Source organism: Cynoglossus semilaevis, chromosome 13 (genome assembly GCF_000523025.1).
Source record: "Cynoglossus semilaevis isolate Cse_v1.0 chromosome 13, Cse_v1.0, whole genome shotgun sequence".
Classification (NCBI taxonomy): Eukaryota; Metazoa; Chordata; class Actinopteri; order Pleuronectiformes; family Cynoglossidae; genus Cynoglossus; species Cynoglossus semilaevis.
The window spans coordinates 6,175,287-6,199,889 of NC_024319.1; the positions used below are offsets into that span (position 1 = coordinate 6,175,287).

A 24,603-nucleotide genomic window follows, 5' to 3' on the forward strand; every position below is an offset into this window, starting at 1 on the left:
TAGACACCAACTGCCACAGTTGATTAGAGAACACAGTGAGGACTGAGAGCCCTTATGTTGCAGAAAACTAATGAAATAAAAAAGGTCAAATCTGTGGAGGAAGAAGTGGAAGATGTAAATTCCACATTCCTGTCTGGACAAACAGCTGTAAAAGGCCAGGTTTAGACAAACACAAAATTCCACTGCTCTGCTGTGTGTAAATGTATCAGTTAAACACAGACGATTATGGTGTGTTTAACGAGGATAGTGATACAGTTTGATGAAGCAAAAGAATTAATATAAAGTGAAGAGTAGGTTAATACTTGGACATTAAGTGGTGTCAGTTTATGATTATTTAACTCTGTTCCACCTGGTTTGGGACATACTATTTATTGCAACAATTTTTAGTTTTGAAAAAACACAATACTGAATACAGCTTGTGAAAAGGTGGTTAAAACAATGCAGCACAATTGCCGTCGATCAATAAGTAAAAAAATAATCAACTAATAATTGATTATTTCAGTAAAACATAGCATAAATGATAAAAGGAAAAATACTGAAATAATATAAACGAAGAACCAGAAAAGCTGCAAACTGCAATCATGGCAAATAGGCTAAACACACATTGCTAATGCTAAATCTTTAGACAATCCTGTTGTAAAACACAAAACATTTGTTAACATCAAAATGACTACCAAGTTTCCAATTGTAAAAAAAAAAAAAAAAACTGCTAATAAAAGAAAAGCAAATAAACAGGTGCTGGTAACTAACGTGCACACACACCCCAGTCACTGAGAAATAGAAGGCCACTTAAGTTGTTTGGGTTTGAATGATGAAACAAAAAGATCAATGCAAGAAACCACAGACAACAAAAGTTAAAGAGGGAACACGAGAAACAGACTGGGGAAAATGGACTGTGGTTTTAGTAGACACAACACGAAGGAGAAACTGACATCATGGAGATCAGACCAAAGGGAGGAGAAGAACTGATCAAAGGTGAGAAAAATGTTGGGAAGTGGATTCAAATCTGTAAGAAATAGAAGACGAGCCAGGAAACGGAGGGAGACAGAGTGAGGTCAGAATACTAAACGCTAGCAAATAAATCATGACTGGAATGAAGGGCAGGGTAGAAAAAAGGTAAAGAAGCAAAAAAGACAGGGGAGAGAAGTCAATACAGAGCTGTGATGTTTTTCTTAAGTGAAAACAGTAAAACAGAGTTATCAGAGTTATCATTCTGCCCTTTCTGTTCCGGCTCCACCACCAGCAGGGTGTTTGTTGTTGATGTGATGGATTCAAACAGACAGGCCTGTGTGACCACAGATAACCTCTGCAGTGATCTTAGCTGTGCACAGCCCCAGGTTTTTTTCTTTTGTTGTCTGAAAATAGTTGCCACACTTTAAACATTGTTTTTCGATGGTATTATTTTGCTAAAATTACCAAAAGAAAAAGGGTCTGATCCCACTGTGTCCTTTCTTTTTGATCATGGCTCCACTGTAAATAACTAATAGCTTAATTTAAAAAAAGCAAGCAATAATTATTCATTCCCATCTCACCAAAATGTTAGCATGCTTAACATTTAGATCTTAGCTTATTTTGCTAAGTAAGCTAGATTAGTAAGCAGTTGCCATCAAACTAAGAAATGACTAAGGACCTGCAGTCTGTCAGTGAGGAAGTGACAGAACGTCCCCTGAGGATTCTTCTTCTTCTTCTTTTCTGTCCAGGCCTACAGACAGTGAAACAGTACTTAATCAATTAAGGCTCCGAAGCAGCCTGAATGAGTCAGTTACTTAAAAAGGTTCAAACAAGGACACTTCTCTTTTTTATGACTTTTCCTTCTTACTTATTAAGTACTTGATTCTTTAGATGCTTGGGAACATAAACCATTTCCAAATGTGATGTGATGTGATGGTGCACTTAAGGCTGAGGCTAAACATCAGAGAAATGACCTGTTTCCAATTAAGTGAAGACCTGGAGAGGAGCATCAGTGTTCTATGGATATTTAAACGTTTCTCTTATTTTGCTCCATATTTCCCCACTCTAACACCAAGACAGTGTCTTTTGAAGATACAAATTCTGAGGTGCTCCTCAGGTTCTCATTTAAGTGTAGTTACACTTGCAGAACTGATCACATGACAAAAAAACCCTTGAAAATGGACTCTTTACCAACATTGCTGCTTTATAAGCAGAAGTGTTGTGTGACTGTTCAGGGTGTGTTTAGGAAGCCTCAGCTGGAACTCACAAAGAAAACCCTGTTCCACACCAGGCACCACGGTCAGCTGAGTTGGGTGTTTCCCTAAAGTCTGAGTGAGTTACTGGTCGATCTAAACAAATATCAAATAGACTTTCATGAATTTTATTTAATTTATTTTTGTCAAACTGTCACCCCAAATGTAAGGAGTCACACAGGGTGAATTACTATGGTACCATCTTCACACACATTTGTAAAGACCCAGACTGACAGAAAGTCACATTACAGTGCCAGGTTCTTGCTGGGGAACGTCAATGAGTCTGAAGCTCCGACAGCATCATTCACACTGGCTGCAGTTATAGTGAATCTCTGCAGGAACTAAAGCAGCACAGTTTCTTCTGCACTCATTCAGCAGCTGTGGCAGCACTCAGCCACAGGAAACCTACACCAGCCAGAAACACTTCATTCATTCATTGGGCTTTAGGCGCCTTTCATGCAGAATGACAGTTTTTGTGCGATAGTTCAATGAACTGTGGTTTAGCTTGTTTTTGCTAACGTCAAATTAAATTTGTTTGATGCCCAAAAAAAAAAGTTAGGTTTTGTCTGGAAAGAAGAAGTGATTGTGGGAGCAGAGGGTGCAAGGGTTCCAGTGCCCAAGGAAAATCAATAGTGAGCTGCTTTTTGGCCAGACTAAAGCAGCAGATGTCTATGCCTGACTGACTGGCAGAATGACACTGTTTTCAAGCCCAGCACTGCTTGTTAGCATGTCATGTTTCATAAAATGATTTTGACATTTTTGTTTGAACTGATTTTATATTGTCGAGAAGATCATTATCATTTGAACTTTTTCATGAGGTCTCTGGGAATTTTGGAAATTAATATGTGCCATGGCTGAAAAATAATTGGGAAATACTGTATTAACGTACTTAAATCTAAAGCAATAAAACAACAGAAAAGACAAAGGACATGCACAATAATAATTGATAGTGCTGTGTGCCCAACGAACAGAAGGGAGGAAGCATTCACATTCATGGCCACGTGGCTGACAAAGAGTCTCTGTTGCATAATCTGAGCATGTTCTACATATTGATGTGGGTTTTTGTGTCACGTTAATGAGTCGCACTGTACTCACTGCAGTCAAACTGCAGACACAGCATATTAGAATATGTAAAATTTTAGATTGATTTTAGAAAAACAGAAATAAAGAGCAAGAAAAAAGAGAGGGTGAACAAGAGACAGAGAGAGAGCGAGAGAGAGAGAATGTAATGGATAAATGGCAAAAAGGGGAAACCAAAAGAGATGACCTAATACATTAGTGTTATTTTGCTGATAAGCAGCCAAGATTCACATCCAATCAGCAGTGAGGACATTAAATGAAAGAAAGTGTTTATAAGTCAGGTTTATCTCTGTCAAATCATATGCTAATGAACTGACCCCATATGACCTTTGATAAAATAAAAAAGGAAAACAAAATCGATAATGTGTTTATAGAAATAGTTTTGTATAGATCCACAACGCTATATAAGTCATAATATCTCTAGTCCAATTTAACCACTTCTCTCTGTTGTAGAATTGGTACTAAAAATTTAGATGTGCTCAAAAAAATATTTCAGCTTTTTCCACTTAGGAGAAAAGAGCAGCCAACTAACTTGACAGAGGCAGAATAATAATGTCCTCATCATTATCATCAGATTTGCCAATTCCAGGACTGGAAGCTAACAGTGCAGCTGAGTCATCGGTAGGTACTGACTGCAGAACAACAGAACAAAACACAGCATTTCATCAAGGTCTGGACTCTGATTACAATAAAATCAATATGAGAGAAAAAAAAACAACCACACACAGAAGACCAGAAAAAAAATTCAATACTTTTAAATTTGGTTGGATCTCCTCCTGAAATCCTACAGAATGATGTTGTGGAGATCTGAAGCTACAAATCACTCTGTCTGGATTGTTTCCCTGTCATCATTTGTAGCACATGCCCTCTCCCTGTTCCCACAGCCAAGGAGATGTCAGAGAGAAAGAGAGTGAGAGACATCAATTTTCTTTTATCACTGCCCTGCTCATCATTATGTGTTTTGCTGCTGAGAAAATGAGCGTGGTGGGGAACAAAGGCGGCTGACACTGGTACTTCCTGAACAAATTTGATTGGCTGTTCTCATCAGACCACAGCAGCAGCAGCAGCGAACTGGGACATGAACAACTACTCCAGCAGATACTATTCTGTTTTATGGTCAAGTTCAAATGTGTTTTTTAATGTTTCACGTTTTGTTTTGGATCAGAAGATAAAATACCAGCAGATAAGCAGTCGGTGTTGAATAATGAATGAGACATAAATGCATGTCTTTGATGATGGAGACCCTGAAAGAGCAATGAAACCTCTTGGCAGCGGCTGACAAATTACCTCAGACTGAACAGAGATGCTAATATTCATTTGACATAATGTCTTCACAATAATCAGTGCTCGGATTTTTCAACCAATCCACCAAACAAGCAAAACCACAACCAGACAATACACCACCACAGTCGCTCTAGTTTAGCATGTTAGCATTGAAAAGCCCATCAGAAGGGGATTAAATGATGGTCCTTTCAGGTTAGGATTATAGTCCAGGTTGGCGGGATGCCATCCAACACTGGATAATGTCAGAGCTGCTGGAGGGAATGATAGAACAGTTAGATCAGTGTAGCCTGCGGGGAGTCCTTTGTGATCATCATGTGTGTTTAGGTTACACAGATAAGCAATAAAGACACTGGTTCATTCTTTCATCAGCATAGCAGCCAGACACAATGGATTACTTTTTCTCTGCCCATGCCCCTCTGTGTGTGTGTGAAGCTTTGCAATAGCAAGATTTCTGGGTGGTGTTAAACAGTACATCTCTACAGACAACAGAAACAAATAAAAATGAGATTATTTGTGCTAAATTTATAGCTTAAATATAAACAAAAAAAAATTCCAAAAAACATCTGCACCAGCAGGGCACCTTTCGGTCAAAGGGAGAGACAGACATACTGTACACATATACACACACACACACAGGTATGACAAAGAGAAAGTGAGGGGGAGAAGAAAGGACGCCCAGAGACAAAGGGAGCGCTTGTTCATGGGAGGAGGGAATTTGGGAGGGGAGGTGGAGATTCTGTAGAGGGCTGCTGTTGGTGTCACCAATGATTTCTCTCCAGAGTGTGTAGATAACATTAGTCCACACTATAACACACACACAGGCTTTTCCTTACAGACACATAAACACACAATGTACCTCACTGCAGTTTAGTCAAAGGTCCTCTCAAGATTAGCTTTATTTAAACAGATGGTTTTAAAATTAAAGAATAGTTTTCAAATACCTATATGGGAAAAAAGGAGATTGAGAACATCTTGGGAGACAGCAGTGTCCCTGTGTTATATTTCTTTTACATGGCACTATAATAAAAACAATGGAGTGTTTCAGATCCCAAACCATAATCATACATCCATTCCAACAAACTGATGATCTGTGAAAAACCCCACCCTGGTGATAAAAAAATACACAGGCATGCTTAACATAAAACAAAGACACAATTTAAAATAACATTTTTTTGGGGAAAAAAAAAGAATGATGATATTCAACCCAAATCCCGAACTGTGGAGAAGAGCAGGAAGGAAAACAGCCTGTAAGGAGGTAATAATAAAACCTGCAGCCACATCATAAAAACCAGCCATGCAGCAAAAGCAACATGGCTGTCAATAGAGTCACTGCAGTGGTTTCGTGACACACAGCTGCATGTGTGCCAGCAAACGTCTACAGTGAAGAGGGAACAGATTGTCCAGTGGCAAGCATCTCCCTGAATTCCTCTCTGATCAGTGTGCTGGGCGTAGTACTGCTCTCATGTACTGTATACAATATACAAAAAAAACTGCAACCAACGTGTGTTCCCACACACCGCCCACAATTTCCACATTATAATCACAATATTGTGGCTTTAAATGGGATGAGATCAGAATAATTGGATTTAACAGCAGATTTTCAACAACGTGAAAAAGGGTGAAAATGGATATGAGGTTGAAAAATATTGTATATCAACAGTAAACTTCATCTACTGAACCAATGGCATTGTCAGGTTGTATTACATGCAATGTCAATGACTCTCAATTTTAGTTAAATGGCTGTAGGCAGGACTTGCATAGAATAAGGTTACATTTATATCTGGGTAATATGTCTCCAGGGAGAAGTTTGTGGATCATTGGGAGTAGGAAACAGTCGATAACAAAAAAAACCTATTAAACCCAGTGGAACATCATTCAACACGGACAGACTGGGGCCGGCACAAAAGCAGCTGATAAAATAGAACACTGCAGGAGATTATGACTGTGTCCAACCTCTTTAGACTACTCACAAAAGATTGTACGGTCATTAGCTCCAGTATTTAGTACCACTGGGTGATGAGAGAGGGAAATTACTTCATTTCTTTTTAACAAATACGAACCTTAGCCTTTAAAAACCTCTAACATTTCAGTCAAAATTTCTGACCTGAATTTCACTTGTGTGGAATTTTTTCACCCAACTATCAATGAAAACAAATAAGTGAACATGAACATGATTTGAGTTTGTACTTGAGAAAAAGGTAGTTGGTATTGAAGCCAATTGTCACGTCATCACTACTGTGAAAAGCTTCAGGTATAGGTGTGAAAAGTGACACATCTCCACAATGACCTGCCAACAAGTCTCTACAACAGCGGTAGCATTTATTGATTTTACAATAAATGTAAAGTAAAAAAATTCTGGTTTGTCACCTCATGTGGTTGTTAAAAAGTACAGCAAAATAAAATAGAAGATCATACACAGTATAATTTTCTACTGTTCCAAATAAACAGCGCATGCTGACTGAAGTGTACACTTAACCCTTCAGAGCATGCAGAACCACTGAACACTCACTGATACTCAGGGTCGTTCTGGTCCAAATTTCTGGATCAAACAAAAAAACAACTATAGGCCGTCTGATCTAATACCTAAGCCTAAATGCTGAACATAACTTTATACGTATGCTGTAAACACCATGATTTCAGCAACGACAGACCTGCGGCATGCTGGGTAAGAAAAGAAGGATTTGGATTGACATCGATATCAGCACATACTCCAAGTTGTAGTATCGGTATCAGACATGAAAAAGTTGTATTTAGCCACCCACTACTTAGTGCAGTAAAACTTAACCTCTACCTGAGTGGTATTTGCTGCAGAAAACACATTTGTTTCTTGGCTGCACATAAGGTCATTTCACTCTTGTGTACTTCTAACAGTGTGGACTATAAATGACCCAAGGTTCAATGAGAGAGAAAGATCAACAACGGCACATACTATTTATCCTAATTAACCTGCTCATTATCTGAATCTGTTCCTCCACTCAACATGAACCAAACATCCCAGAAAATCATGGAACAAAACCAAGTAATAGCAGGGTGTAGGTGCAGACTGGGTTAAACTCGTGCTACTTCTACCAAGTAAAAATAGCATCTGCATTTAGCCTGCGCTGACAGATGACTCTGATTAAATTGGCCACAGTGTGACACAGCAAATCAGCTGTAAGCTAAGAGTGAAATTGGTGCCGAGAGAACGTTCATTCCATTTGGAAGCATGAAAAGACGGTAGGCTGCTCTGTTTGATAAGAAGCCATGAAGGATCTAATGAGATTATGGCAAACTGGAGACACCCGGCGTTTGAATATATATCCATATTTAGTGGAGAAGAATTAAATTAACATAGATTCTTCACAGTAACAGTTGAAGCCTAACACAGTCTGGTGGTTCTTCTCTGGACTGTCTCTGAAGTGTGAGTTGTTTACAAAAACACAACATTACAGCTGTTTACTTACTTAAGGCACTTTTCCTTCCTGCCAGAAAAAATAATTATTTGCTAAATTTGCTGTGTGTACAAGGACACAACAAACTTTTTAGGACAGATATTATAATTTCATAGATTCTCTGGTTTTAGTAACTAAAACCTGTGAAGACAAGTCTCCCAGGCCTTGTCACATGCTTTGACAATTGTATCCTTATATCTTTATCAAAACATTGAGCAGTGTTAATTTTTTATCAGGCTTTCAGCCCTCAAATATAAACAATTGAAAAATCAAATTCATATTGTGTTTGTAACTAAACATGAATTCTTACCAAATTAAAATATTAAGGCATAGCAAAAAATGTCTTCTTCACCAAAACCAAAGGTAAGCAAGCTATTTAAGCAGGCTGTTATGTGGTGTAAAATAATTCTACCAAGAAGAAATTCTTGGATAGAAACACCACTTGCAGTGTTGACTTATTCTTGTATGAGAGAACTCTTACTGCAATTCGAAAAAACCAAAACCAATGAAAAATGACTCTGTGTAACAGATCATACCAGTGACCAACACTGTAGTGAAATACACAGAGTACTTGGCAGTGACACAGTGACCTACTGGACTCATTTGTTCTCGCTCGTTAGTTGTGAATGTTGACCCCAATTACAGTATGTGACCAAAGCATTATAGAAAACATGGAAGCCCTGAGGCAGAGCTTATTCCCTCAATACCCATGGTCTCACAAAACATTACAGGAAGTTGAACTCAAGCTGAACTGTAACAAAAAACTACTTTAATGGTCTTTTCCATCACTAGTTTGAGCCTTTTGTTTAATGGAAATATGTCAAACTTTCTCAAGTATTTAATATTATTTTTATATATATTATATCTGTCAGCTGAGGAATTGTCTGTGTTGTGAAGTTTATTATTCTCTTCCTTCATCACCTCTCTTTTTCTTAACAGTATGCAACGTTTTCCTTTTCTCCCTCTCTTTCTATCTCTCTCCCCCCATTTCTCGACCCCCTTCCTCCCCCGGGTGTGTTTGCTGGACTGATGATATTATCTCTACCTCCTTCATCCCTCAGCCTTCAAAGGAGGGAGATGACTGTATCCGTCCAGCTTTAGTGTGCCTAGGAAACGCCTCAGGCTCTGTAGTGCTCCACTCCCACTCCCTTTAAATGAAGCTCAGCGAGAAAAAGGCCAAAGTCCTTGTGTGTGTTTGATAGACTACAAAATTGAGAGTGGAAATAACCACACTCCTCCTACCATTATCTGTGTACTTTACACAGCAGATAAATGTCTGTCGTTGTCTGTCGTCAAAAATCAAGTCCTGTGTGAGACTCCGGTCGTCTGACAGTGGAAGTTAAATAAATGCCAGCATCTAACATTAAACCTTAGATATCTGCAAGACGAGCCACTGTGGTGTCTGTCTGACATTTGAAGAGACTTACACTTAAAGATACTGCACCAGGAGGTGTATATAGTAGATAGTGCTTATAAATGACATATGTGTTATACATGTAATTACGGTATTGGTTTTATGATAATGCTATCAACTTTTTCCACTTCAATAGTGGACGCCACACTCTTTTTAGCTGTTAGCCTATTTTTAACCTATGTAGGCCTTATCTAAATCAACAGTCTTTCCATAGCAACTATTTGTTCTTGGATTCTTCATATAAATGTGTCTCAAAGCCCATTTTTTCCGAGGATGTTACCTTTACTCCAGTGTGATGCAATGTTGATCTGGCACATTACTATTATAAGCAAACAAGTCTAAAAATGTGAGACTGGCGTTGAGGTTTAAGTACAAATTAAGAAACCCTGAACAGATGTGCTGTATATTAAAATACTATGACTACATCTATTCAAAATCGAACGGTCTCATTTGAAAGCAGCTCATTATATGTACTAAGAAAAGCCCGGCCAGGGGCAGAGTAAATCTACTCATACAGCAGTAACAAGTTCAAAAGAACACTTTTGCAGTGTTAAAAACATCACATATTCCCACAGGTCAGTGCCTCAGTTTGGCCACGAAGAGCAAAGCTAATCAGGCAGTCCAATCAGTGACTGCTCTGCTTCTAATACCACAGACACCACAGTGGATGGTATGTTCTAAGAGGGCTGTGCAGCTTAAATATCATACATTCACATGAGACACACTGTCCAACAGTTACATTTATTGCATCAAGCTGTGTCTTAACTGCACAGTTACAGTTTGTTCAACATTTAATGCAATACAAATGAGATTAATCTCTTTACAAAAACTGAAAATATGAACTAAGGTGTGAAGTGAATGTTTGAATTTGTCCAAACAGTTTTTTGATTTTCATTCACAACATTTAAAACCACAGAGGTATGTGCTACTCTTCACCAGTCTAATACTACAGTACAGTAAGGCAGACGTTCCATGACATGTTTGTTTTCTCTGGAACTCGCTTCCTTCATATTTACGTCCATTTTTGCTCTTCAAGAACAACAAACACTGGTTTATTTGTTCAGTCCGATCAAGCAGAGCCTTGATAAAAACACAGCCCCATTCTCATGCCCTGCGTCAAGACGGAATACCAGAACCACTCCAGTGGAATTCCTCACTTCCCATTAACACCTCCCACTTCTTTACATTGTTGTGTGTACTGTATGGGTGCTAGTAGTGCTTGATATGACCGGCTACTGTCTCCAGGTCCCACATACTGACAATGCTGTCAGGCTTAGCCTCAGTCCAGGAAATTAACTGGAGTGAACCAGGAAATAAGAAGGCCTTGCTTGTTTTGTTTTTTTTTCCATATTGTATATACTGTAGAAGCAAATGATAAAACCTCCTACAAGCTGTTGAAAAAAATATAATAAATTCCCATTTATACTCAAGTACATCACTTCAATTGTCATATCATGTCAAAACTTTACTAAAGTGTAACAAAAAACCTGGTGATAAAAACCCCCCACCAATATCCAATGTGCGTCACAGCAGTACCACTGCACGCTGATGCACACATTTAAGCAGCCAATCATACTGCAGTGATCCATGAAGTAAACCAGTGCCATGATTCCATGAGACCATGATTCGAAGTAAACCAGTTAGACATGGGTGAGAAAACTTCCTGCATGGTCAAATTAGTGATTTATCAACTCAAATAACTATCAACCAACCATGTGATCCAAAAACAGCCACTGACTTCTAAGAGTGCTTACTGGCAAAATGTATCAAAACAACAGGTGGCAGACAGAGCAAAGACATGTATATACATTTATATACATGTATATAAACACAGATACACTGTTCTGCATGTTATATCCTCCTTTCACAAAATGCTTCACAAATGCCAGCGTTCTGTTCCACTCAGATCTATACTGCATGACTAACAGGCTCCTGCTGTTTCCACTCAGATCCAAACATATGACAACATCATGCTGATTCATTAACGGCGACATAGAGCGTCTGATACCACTGTCAAACTTTATGAACCCTGTTCAGATACTGATTTACAGAGGGAAAAAACAACTCTCTCGCCTTTGCTACTTGGCCCTTATAAGCAGATACAGGGACGACATGTATATTTAATGACCTCCAGGTATTAATTATTTAGAGTTCAGTGGAGTTACAGCTCCCTGGTCACATGTTATAAACCTGAGCTGCTCTTTTACCCACCTGAGGGGAAAGATGTGAACACACAGTTAAGCAGTGACCGGGTGAAAATTTCACCTCAGCTCTGAGTCACTGTGACGAACTGTGATGAACTTTGCCAGCAGCCTTTCATGTCCTTGCCTTTTTCATCAAGACTAATTGAAGACCCCTGGTTATAAACGGTGTAAAGCGGCAGCGACAAAGACAGATCGTACTAAAGAAGTTAAAGCCTTAACAGAGAATGGCTTCTGTGTAAAAAATGTAAAATAATAAATAAATTTAAAAAAAAACCCTTGATATATAAAAACTGGAAACTGACTTTTCTTACAATAAAAAAGTTGCTGTTTCCTCAACAGACCCCAGTCACATCGACAGACATAAGAGCAACTAGCAACTTTCTTCATCTTGTAAAACATCGTCTCACCATCCACATAAACCTGCATCTAAAGAACAAAGTAGCTTAAAAAACTGAAAAAGATCTGCAGCTTATAGCAGTAAGATTGTATCAGACGCAAAACCTGTGCAGAGTACTATGATGGCACATAAGTATAGTACAAAAACAAAAAGCAGCTTGATGGCAGCAGGAGGTGACTCACCAAGACTCGGTTCTCCGTCTTGTCTCCTTTGATCTCCAGTTTGACTCTCCTCCTCAGCAGCAGCTTCACCTTCCTCCCCACTGCATCCCTCACACTCTCTACAGGAGAGACGAAAACAGATGAAATGAGATGGCAGTGACAATCTAATTTGAAACATATGCTCAACTCATAGGCTCAAGTGATAAAAAATTATACATTTTAACAGTAGATTTTCTAAAAACCAACAAACAAACAAAAAAACACGACCTTATTTACCACAGAAAGACAACCTTTTATAGAAGGTGACACATTCTTAACCACAGAACACTATCTAAGTTAAAAAGTCAATATTTTGACTTCAATGGAAAATAACTAATTTTTAGAGGGAAAAAAAATCCTTTCTTGGTATGTCTCTTCAACAGCTTGTACATGGAAATAGTTAACTGGCCAATCAAAACCCAGAGGACCAGCTGAAGTTCAAACCAGGCATTGCCATGGAGACAAAAGGTGTTGGAAATAAATTTGAACATAGAATTAATGGATGGGGGAATGCCCTTAGGTCAGAGTACTTTAAAATCCTGTTAGCTACCAAGATTCTCCTCAACAACGTATCAGTGGAGTTCAAAGGCTGTGGTCCAATAAAGAGAAGATATTAGGAGAACACACTGTAAGTTCTCTGAGGCAAAAACACTCTCTTGATGGCAAAGGTCAGAGAAAAATGACCTGACAGGTTCAATCTGATTAGGAGCTGCACCATTTAACAGAGGCCTCCATTTCTGCAGTAAGTCACAGATAGTGGAGAGGTGATTTGTCATTTTGTGACACAAAGGCAATGTTTAAACCTGCATTACATCTGCAGCCAATCAGAGCAGTGATTCCCAAATATTGTGGCATTGGCACATTAGTGTGCCGCAAGAGACCGTCAGCATGTACCATGGGAACTAATCAAATTTGAATTAGTTGGTTTAGTGCATTTGCGTGGACCTCATACAGCAGACAAATCTTACTTGAGATGACCTGTAAAATATCTCCATATACAGTAGTACATTTATTGGTTTACTTTAGCCTAAAAACAAGGCCATATTTATCAATTGAATACCACAATGAAGGACCAGACAACGGTAGTTTTAAATGAGCATTTTTCTAAGAATGTTCTTCTGGCCAGATTGATTGTTCACAACCAGCAGAATCCTCCAAAACTGACTTAAGGAGTAGAAGTGGGTCAGCTGCACCCCCACGCTCCTCATTCATCCTCCACCACAGCTGATGTAGTGTGTGCGCATGTGTCTAAAACCAATAAGGATTCTGGGTGTGTGTGTGCCAGCGTGTGTGCATGCGTGTGTGTTCCTAACCCACAGGCTTCCTCAGACTGTCATCGGATCAGAGTGAAAGTAATAATTAGTGTGTAAAATGGTTCATCCTGCAGCCTACAGCTGCTACAGACACCCTGGCGAATATGTGCAGCATTTCATTTCCTGGTGAAGCATTTCCCCTCAATAACTCCCTGAGCCGCATTCACTGGGGATCGCAACACAAAATGAGGAAGACTACGTTTTAATGAGCTTCAGCCATTTAGTTTCCTTGCAGACAGAAACGGAGCATCTCTAGATTGGCAATCCATACATCCATCTATACTTTTATCATTTATATCTACAGTGTCTGAGCTGGACAACGTTCTAGCTTGTAGAACAAATTTACCTAACGGGTCACTCCTGGTCAGATTTAAGATTTTGGTTGAATTTAGAAAAGTGAAAAGACAGGGTCTTATAAGGAAGTGTCAGTACAAATATTCACTATATATTTAGTTAAAACTTGTTAAAGTAATCTAACATAAGAAGTGGATCTTTTAAGGGCAATTTTCTGGGAGTTTTCTGACCCTGTTACTAGGAGTTCAATAATCAGAATTGTTAAGCATTCTGTTGATTTAAATTCCCCAGGCCAATGTCAATGACTTCAGCTGTGTCTCCAATCTTGACTGGGTGAATTTATTACCTCTGATTAGAATCTGTGAGTCAAACCAAAGCTGCAGTTTTTATTGCCGTTGCAGGACTTTTCCTACCAAGGACAAATGCAGACCTGTGTAATGGAATGATTTAATCTATGGTTGGATATTTATCAAAGGTAATGTTAATCATTAACAATGGATATTTTCGCTTCAACGTTTGATGTTGTTTTAATGACATCGACCTCAACTTACTTGGAATTTGAACATGTATTAGATTAGTTAACAAATGTATATATTCTGTAAAAGCCAGATCTTTTTTTCTCTTTTCAACAACAAGCTTCATTGTTTCTGATCGTGAATCAGCTGCAGCAGCGTTGTTTCAAACAATGACCGGTTGTACTCACTACATTATAACACAAGACAATAGGATCATGCTACATCAAATTCCTCATTGTAAAGTGTGCAGTGTTGGTCAAATGACTCAGCTGTCACTGAGGTGAAGACGAAGAACCCGGACTGAAGGCTAACATAGTTCTACTAAAGTTCTACCAACATTAACGCCATCTCTAGTTTGGATAAGGACTTATAGTAATGCATCTCATCATTTAATAACTGCACAATCTGTAGGTGGAAAAATGCTGACTAAGCTTTTTTAACTGTTTTTTAAATAGTACCTGTGTGTCAATGTAACTATTAGTTAAAATTGAATATTTTAACAAAAGAAAAATCCTATTTGAAGTGAGTTGTGTTCTGTTAAGTACAGCATTTGGATGTTATCACCGACTTTAATGTTGTCTATTTGAGACATTTTTCTCACGAGAAGCAACAATGCAGAATTTAAGTCGGCCACGCCCTGTCTCAAAGCCGAAGATTTTTGAGAACATGAGCTGGATCTTTCGGGAAAAAGTTGCAATACTTTAATCTTTAACTAAATGTCATACGTTATGCTTCATAAGATAACATAAAAGAATGCTGAAAGTTTCACACACAAGCATTGAACTATTGTCTGTTTTTACGTACACTGTCAAACTGCCCAAAACAACAGACTGAGACATCTCACTCCCACAAAGGTTAACTAAATATCATCATAAATTAAAAAACAACAACTGGGTAGTTCAAACCTTTCATAAAGATCTCAACAAGTGACCTTTTGACCTAGTAGTATTTTCCTAAAAGTCCTATCTGCAGTGTACACAGCCTTTAAACCTCCTGAGGAATAAAGCTGAGCAAAACAAACACCAGGTCTTGTGTAAGAGCTAAAAAAAAAAAGGCTACAGCTTGTCTAACATTGCACTGAGGTGTCATAGACATAGAGTTATACTGTCAAACAAAGAGAGGCTGAAACAGCCAAACGGCGCTCAGGACTGTGTAAACACTGCAGGTGGAGAGTTAAGAGAGAGAACTCTGATCACTTGTAGTATTAGTAGTATTTACAGGGTCAGTGAAGATGCATGAAGTACTATAGTAATCTGCAGAACATACAGTTTGTTCTGAAGATACTTATCACCCAGTGGAGGGAGAAATGGATATAAATTACAAGAGGACACAACAAGCCAAGGACAATACTGTTGTACTGCAGTACAATCGCAGTGGGAATATATATCTCAACTCTGACAAGACAAGTTATAAGAACCCGGCTCCATCCTAATTATAATAAAACTGCAGTGTACTTTAAGGCAGGTCATCCAGTCTCATCAAACACTGACAAACATTCTGTAATATACTTTAAAATCCACATTTTCCCCAATAGACTTGATGTAAAACATCAACAGCACCAGCAGTGGCTTCTGCATATCTCTAGAGACACAATAAACCTTACGCTTGTATGATTTACTAGTCATGTTTGATCGTCCTGGGGCCCCTGAATAATACACACTCAGGCTAGCAACCACATAAAACTTGCTTAAGGGCCAGGATTGGCACAGGACGCAGATTTATATACGTACATGCCCAGTGTACAGATTACATCACAGGCAAAGCATCTGACTATTTTAAACAGATTACATCCATAGTTGAAGGCCCAGAGGCATTTATAGTTGTCAAACATTACATCAGAGAAGCTGGGTACTGTGGCAGAAGTGGAACTTTTAAACGTGAATGAAGTCACTCCATCCAGTTACCCACCAAGGCTTAAAAAAATGCTCTTTTCCATTGAGAGCTAAGCAGTATTGAATAAATCTGCAAATATACAACCAAAACTGCCAATATGTACTGAGCGCCAAAAAGGAAAAACAAACAAACAACAAAACACCTGTGTCAACTTCTTCCAACGCCATTTGTTAGTACAGTATACTCACTACAAAACCAATAAATACAATACAGTGTATAGTGTGTATAGTCAAATCTAGTAAGATTTGTTTGTGCTGTTCGCTTTTGACTAACGCAATGCAACATGAACAAAACTGTTATGAGACATGACTGCGGGTATTTAGAACAGTTAGTGTGAAAGAAAGAGCAGGTGCTGCAGTAGGTGAGCTTGAAATACAACTGGCTGAAATACAATAACAGAAACAATCTGCGCGTACTTTAGGTACTGCGAACGGAGCAGAATGGAAAAGTCTTGAAAGAATCTCTTGTATCGTTATCTTTGTAACATTGATCTAGCCTTCATCGACATTTTTTTAAATCTGTTTGGACAAAAGGTTTCGTTTTTCAACATTAAGTGACAACAATCCACTTTGTTTGAGATGCAAATATCTGCCTGTACTCCAGAACACTGTCAAATACACTGAACCCTACTTCGGTATTCAATTAAACGTATTTTTGCAAATATTTGCTCTGTGTTGTATTGTTGTAACCCTGTGTACGGTACATTTACAAATTTTCTAAAGGTTAAATTGTCATTGTTTCTATTTAAAATTAATTCAAAAGCACAGCAACGTTAGGTGATTATTTTACCAAACACTTTTCACTGTTCAACATTTTCCATCACAGTACTGCATGCACACATGGCCACAAAGCCGCCGAGTGTCTGCTCTTACCTAGCAGCTCTTTGGAGACCTCTGACACCTCCTCGCTCATTTTGCCGAAAGTAAAATCCCAAACAATGGCAGAAGTTCAATCACCACATGGAGGAAGACAATCCAGTGCTAAGTCCACGGAAAACAGGAGGGAGGAAAGTGTCAGGTGGTGCCACCAACACCAACACCACGGTCCGCCGCTGCTGCTGCCGCCGCCGGTGCGTTCACATGCTCCTCTCCTCCTCTCGCGATGTCCGAAATAAATTATCCAAGTGCATTTCTTTTGAATCTAAAAACACAGGGCGACAAACAACGACTGTTTACACTGAGCGAACTGGAACAAAACAATCTTAGGCTTCCTTTAAAACCGCGTCCATGAAAGAGCAGCGCTGTGGCTCAGCTCATCCTCAGTGAGGACCGGGGCTCTACCGTAAAGCTGTCGGTACTACAGTAGCAGCCAGTCAGCCAACAGTGAGACCGCGGCCCCTCCCCGCACCGTGATGCGACAGCTGGAGAGACGACGATGCGGAGCCGTAGTTGTGGCGTGGCAGAAGGGGGCGGTGGTGCTGGTGTCACTCTCGAATTAATTAGCAGGACAGCGGGTCCCAAGTTGGGAACCAGAGACCCCTAGCGGTCACAGGAGGATGCCAATCGGGTCAGTGTCGAATTAGAAGACTGACATGTTAAAAAATAAATAACGTTTCTATAATTAAGAGAAACATAAGTAAAATATATTTTAAATTTAAAGGAAGAAGAATCATTTCTTAAAAAACATGCAGGAAATACAATAAAAACGTTTTCACGTTTCAACCAGTGGGGCAGTGGCGTCCCCAAGAGGGGGGTATGGGTGCTCACGGCCACCTTTGAAAAATGCTGGACATCCCAGAGTATCAGTAAGAACACAGCATCCGTCCTGTTACTGCTGACAGCACAATGACATATTGTCTATTAACAAAATAGTAAAAGACGAAGCCTAAAAAAAACCCCCAATATATTTGTTTTCCTGTGACGTGATGCAGTGTTTATGGTGGGTATCAAAGAAATCCACAAAATCCACTAAGAACCCCCCCACCCCCACCAAAATCGGTAAAAGTAAATACATTTTTTTAATGTTTCTTTTTTCCACCGTATCTTAAGTAATTTCGAATTACCCAGTGTAAAAAAAAGCCAAGTCATTCTAATGAGGAATTTTTTTTTACAGCAACGACCCCAGTAATTTTAGATTTGGACAGTTTGCAGATTTAAAGTTAGCTGCATTTCAAATGTACTTGGGCACTTAATTTAAATGTTAATTGCACTGCCTAAAATGAAAAAGCATTTTATTTAAAAGTCTCCTACAAAGCACTAAGGAACACTAAATGCTTTGACTTTTTTAACTCCTAAAAAATGTTCCAAGCCTTTCCAGCTATTTCCAGGTATGAACTACTCTATTCTATTCTATTCTAGACACAACAACTGTGAAGTTGCAAATAAAGAACCAGTTGCTGAAGAGTCAACTCTAAATCTGACAGTGACAGTTACATGTTGACACACTGTACTGGAAGCATACAGAGTTATTTACTGTGATAATCAGGTATATTTGAAAGAAAGTACATTAAAATACTATAAAAATCTACTTTTCCTAAATAAAATACCATTTCAGTAAAAAAAAAACAAAAAAAAACCCAAACAAACAAAAAGACCCGATCAGTTTACACAGAAACAGCACATTCTCTCACCCACTGAAGTCTTGTTCATGCCTGTTTTCCCCCAGTGAATGCCAGAATTTCCCCCAGAGGGGGTTGTTTGGGGGTAAATTGCTGCCTTACCACAGAAAGCTTCCTTTTATGGTTCTCCGCAGATACTCAGTTGGGTTTAAACCAGACCCTGTTTTTATTTCTGCCTTTTACAGAACAGTATTTTTTGCAGCCACAGAAGACAAAACGTTTATATAAATAATGATTTTACCAGCAGTAGAACTAGTCAAGAACTTCACCTTCAGGTACTATTGTAACCCGGAACTTCACACTGTCACCTTGTGACTCACGTCACAGGTTCGTTTGACCCGTTCTTTCATCCACCATGTCCTGACAAGAACGTGAGCCTTCCATTAACCGCCTGTAAGGGGAGAAACGAACAAAACACAGCATCAAATGAGAAAACACATCTGTTTGAACTCCCTACGTTTTTTTTTCTTCTTTTCGGCCAGTGAATTATAGCTTTACCTTTGTTAACAGGGTCCCTGGAGGATCCTGCGTGGAGCGGTTTTTTGGGCTCCAGGGACACTAACAGATTAAAATCTGTATGTTTTATTAACGGCTTCTCTCCAGCTGCCATCCAAACATGATGAATGTCCTGTCGTTCAAAATCGTGTTTCTCAGTTAATTAAAAAGAAAATGTCTGTACATTTCTATAGATGTTCCATATAATTTGTTAAAAAAGAACCGTTTCCTTCGTTTTTCTTAAGTTAGAATCACGTGACGACTGATGACCAAACCTGTTTGCGTGATTGATGTCAGTAATATTAAAAAAAAAGACTAATGATCAACTGTTGAACCATCAATTCTAGCCGTTGTTGTTGCTCCTTGGCGGGAGGGGCACAAGTACATCCTTTATGACCGTTTAAAATCTGAATTATTTTATGTATTTTCATTCAAATAAATGCACAGTTCTGGGGCAGATCGGATCAGAAAGTCCAACGAAATACACGATCGAAATATCACAAGCACAATCGTTTGTTGTCAATGACTGATGTTTAAAGTGGATGGTGCTGACATCTAGTGGATATATGCAGACATTACGGACGCGTACACGTTCTATATTTCGTCATATAGGTTTTTCGTGTTGGTTCAGCTTAGTATAGCTAATTTTTAATATTTTTTTGGATTTAGATAAGACTAGGAAGAATAATTTGAATTGAAATCCCTTTGGGTATTAATTGTGTCATGCAGCACTGTTGTTGTTTTTTAACTTTATTTTTTACTGGTGAATTAACTGTGAACATCCCCATTTTTTACCTGTTAATGAATAAATTCAACAAAGTCCATCAACTTGCTGATCATGTGTTTTTCTTTTATTACCTCACTGATTTAAGTTAGACAAAACCTAAGGCAAAGTATAAACCCTTACAGGTAACTTTACAATGTTGTAAACAGTTGCACAATTGACAAAATGCTGGTATATCTCCTGTTAATGAAGTAAATGAGGTATTTGTGTTAGTTACTCTGAAGGACTGTAAAAAACAATGTTCAGCCCATAATCCCTAGTCTCTCAGACCTCAAACTACAGCCAGGGTTTTGCTCTTTAATCTCAGTCAGCGTCTTCTGTAGTCTGGTGGCCATGGTGTTGAGCTGTGCATCCTTCAGCAGCTGGGGCAGTTTCCACAGCTGCTCCTCTGGAGCTCGGTGGACCCACGCTCTGATCTCATGCAGCAGAGGACCCCTGTGTCTGCGCACAGTCCTATCAATGTTCCTGTCAGAGGAAGGCGATGGATTAATGACGTGGACGAAGGGGAAATGAGCAGATGAAGAAATAACCGACTGAGTATCGAAAGACTCACCTATAAACAAATGTCTTCATTTTTACCACACGCATCCTGTACATGGCAAAGAATCCTGAGATGAAGTTCCTCAGAGAGTCACCTACAAACAAGGTTGAAGATGAAACATTTCTATAATAACATTTTTTTAGTGAGTAGTATAAAAAGTCAGAATGAAATTGAATAGACACCTCCTCTTGCCAGCTCCTCACAGGTACCACACACTGAGTCAGAGTAAAGTGAACCAGGCAGAAGCACAACAGTTCCATTTTTACATTCTGTGTGTTCTACACATGGGTCCAGCGCAGAAGACGAGCTGGAGAAGTATCCATAGGGGCACATTTCACAGACGGTGTCTGTTTTGCGTGTACCTGAAAAGGAGACCGGGTAAATTTAGAGGTTTTACTTTAGAAGCTAAGTTTATTTGTGTTCATATATATATAAATAATAGCATGAGTAAAACAATACATTTTCCTTATCATCTACGGGTCAAATATCACATCCCTAACTGCGGACCACTTACCATTAATTTGAACTCCAAATCCAGGCTCGCACTCTGAATGTCTGATACAAAAGTCATTTTTGGAGAAAAACCCTTCTTTGCAGCGACACACACGGTTGTTGAGAGCTGAACACTCCACCTCCACCTCCTGATTGTCGCTGCAGAAGTTGTTGCAGTACAGACACCTGGATAGGTAGTTCCACCGTGCAGTGAAGTGCTGACTACTGCACGGAGCGCAGTCAGTGGGGGTGGTAGCTGTGCAGGGCGCAGCCATGAAGGTCCCGGGTTGACATTTGTCACAGGTCAGGGTCTCCCCCGTGACCGGGTCTTGGAATCTAAAGGTTTTAATAGGTTCATCTGCCTGGACTTGACAGAGTACAGGGAGCAGGAGCATCACTGGGACGAAGAGCTAAGGAATAATAAAAAAAAAAACAATCAAGGTCACTGCCAGTAAAAAAAGTTGTAACATCAGACTGATGCTACATTTAATACACACATATTGATTTAACTGTTTTTTTTACATATATATTGTACATTAATTCACCTTAAAAGCTGTGTTTACCATAAAACAGTATTCCCTGACCCCTGACATAAAACAACACCCTTAAATAATGAAAAACATTTCATTCTACATCTTTGAAATCATTACAACTTTTAAAGCTTACCACCATCTAGTGGAAGAAACCTCAATTTCTATAGCATGCAGAAGAAAAAAAACTATATTTTTGGAAACACATTTTAAATAAAACCTTTTAAAAACTAGCATGAACCCTGTTGAAATAGCTAAACAAAACGAAAATGTGATCATTGATAATACACTTAATGTCATTATTAGATACATTCCTGAATAATCAATAACACAGAGTCATTGTAAGAAATTCTCAGTGTGACAGAGAGGACTCACCATGTTGATGATGTGTACTGTTGCCGATGTGTACTCTTCCCTCCACAAGGGTTTGACACCACGTTATATTGACAGACAGACAGGAACTGAACGGAACCTGTATGACGTGGGTGGTTTTGTGGTTTGATGAATCCTCTATGATAAAGGTTATTGTAAATAAGGAAGCTGTAAATTTTAAATGAATGAGTATGAGGGTCAAGGAAAGACTGTTCGCATGAACTAGTTATGAAGGCTCATAACTAATTATAGGACAGAGAGGTGGACCAGTCGTACAGAGACTGACAGGTCCAAGAAACTTTTAGTTTTAGTTTTAGTTTAGTTTAGTTTCTGATTTACTGGAAGAGTCCACCTTAAAATGTTTAACACTCCAAAATATACAATAAAAAAACCCCCATATGAGTACACATTCATGTTCTTGGATAAATCCCTAAAACAAACAGGAATTGAGAGTTTATATTGGGACTCATTTCAGCAAATATTTAAATATTTATGAATGTAATTGGATGAATGAATGAATGGATAGATGTCATTCATACATTCAGTATAATGATGGGAATCTTCATGTTACATTCTTATCAATGACTGCATAGTTTTGCATCCTGTTTTGCATAGTTTTTTTAAAACACAATTCCATTTAATGTACTGTATCATACCATGTTCCCGTCAATGGACTAAAAATATAAACTATTATTCATTCATTCATTATTATTCAAACATGCAAAGCTACTAATGCACACAGAAGGCTGTAAAAAAACAGTACTAAATACACACTGAGTAACTAAAACTTAAATAAAACACACATGTAGGTAAGTGTGTTTTCAAGCAAAATTAAAAACAAGTAACAGAGTATGTCTGATGAACAGGTGGAGCTGGTTCTAAAGTTTATGGTCCTGAACTGAAAACCAGAGGCAGAGCCATCGAGATATTTAAATAAAGAACTTGAAATTTCATCCTAAACTGAACCAGGAGCTAAAGTGAAAGAACGTTCTGAACCACCTGAAGACCAATTCAACCTAAAAGAGCAGAAGGCTATAAATTCATAGATTACTATTTCCCTGATTGGGCCTTGGAAGAAACAAACACTGTACACCGTTTTTTTTAAATATTTACATTTATATGAGTGTCAAGCTAATATTACTGTATATTACATTAACATTGACCAGCTAAGTCAGGGGACAAGTCTCTGACCTTTGTTTGGTAGATGAGCTGTTTGACATACTTGTGACAAGGACCAGTAGTGTGACAAACAGTGACCAAGACATTTTGAAACAGTCAGATGATTTTTTTTTTTTAATTTGGTAATTTTTCAGTGCAGGAAAATATGATTTGAATTTCCACTCTTTCATTTTAACTGCCCTGTCACCTGCACAGTCAGAGTGACTGTACGGAAAATAAAATGAATACACGTACATGTGCAGTATATGCCCGTAATTGCATCAGCTCTTTTGGGAATCATTTTTATCAGCAGTGAGTTATGGCTGTCATATAGACATTCTCATGCTGACTCAGCACAGTGACATCAATAGAGAAGAAAACGTAGTATGATGTTTAAAAAAGGGAATACGTTTATACGACTCATCTGGTGGTTTCCAAGAACGGAGAAATTACTTTGTGTGAATCTGAACTGCAGAAGCATAAATTAAGTACTTTCATTTACTTTAACTGTACGTGCACTATAATATACAGTATATTAATAATATATTATTTTAATTATAGAAAGAATTTTAATCTCTTCTTATTAAGCCATATAAAATTACCAATAATAAAATACCAAAATACCAATACAAATATAGAAAGTATTAAAATTTAAATGTACTTGCCTTCCCTCCGAAATAGCTCCGCTCCGCCCATTGTATGAACCACTGCTTTGTTCTGAGGTTGATGTTCTTTGATGGGAAATAGAAAAATCAAAAACTAAATAAATAAATAACAAAAACAAAACAAAACAGTCGGCTGCACAAGCTAGTCCTGAACAGACCGGGAGTGCTAAAGAATTCTCAGGCCCAGGTGTATGCTACCTGGTATCTAGCATGCTAGCTGGTGAATGCTAAACACTTTGAAACTTTATTCAGCATTCTAATGAAGGAGCTCCACTTAAAAAATCTCATTGCAGAACATTGGAGAGGAGAATAATCCACTGAACTCGTAGCTGACAAATTAAACTTTGAGCTTTAGCTTAAATGAAAGGACAAGGTGTTGGATGAAAGCTCCTGAGCGGGTTGTTTGGGAGCAGTGCCAGAAACGCTGCTCCACCACCAAAACAAGCGGTAAAGGAGGCATAAGGCAGAAATTCCCACAGGAAATCATTACTGCCATCTACTGGTCATTTTGACCAGAAATTCAATTCAGTCAGGAAATTATACTATTGGATACATTGCCCTGGTCTGACAAAAAAAAAAAAAAATTCTGATCAGGAACAGAACCTCAGCAGAAAATGATACCTTATCTGAAAATGGAATCTGATCAAAAATAGAACCAAAACATGTTTTACTAGTGGGTAGGAACACAGTGGGTGGATGGTTTTAGGCCTTTAACTGTTGCTGACTTTGTGGTAAAATACATTCTACACTTTCACTGTTTGTTGAAGCAGTTGAATGTAG

The 24,603-nt window shown here is 38.5% G+C and overlaps 2 protein-coding genes across 2 annotated transcripts in view; both read right to left on the reverse strand.

The window, feature by feature from the left end:
- LOC103388325 (F-actin-uncapping protein LRRC16A-like) overlaps positions 1 to 17,636 on the reverse strand; it is a 44,475-nt gene extending 26,839 nt beyond the window's left edge. Inside the window, 2 exon segments of the mRNA XM_025061363.1 lie at positions 12,197 to 12,294; positions 17,102 to 17,636. Of these exon segments, the coding sequence (XP_024917131.1) occupies positions 12,197 to 12,294; positions 17,102 to 17,141 (138 nt within the window). The 5' untranslated portion in view covers positions 17,142 to 17,636.
- Positions 17,637 to 20,110: 2,474 nt separating this feature from the next.
- LOC103388324 (tumor necrosis factor receptor superfamily member 6B-like) lies at positions 20,111 to 22,701 on the reverse strand. The gene is made up of 5 exons (XM_008323256.3): positions 22,004 to 22,701; positions 21,121 to 21,508; positions 20,789 to 20,968; positions 20,619 to 20,700; positions 20,111 to 20,530 (listed from the first exon to the last, which is right to left on the reverse strand). Exons 1-5 carry the CDS (start codon positions 22,004 to 22,006, stop codon positions 20,308 to 20,310), a joined length of 876 nt encoding a protein of 291 aa, XP_008321478.1. The 5' UTR covers positions 22,007 to 22,701; the 3' UTR covers positions 20,111 to 20,307.
- Positions 22,702 to 24,603: the final 1,902 nt, after the last annotated feature.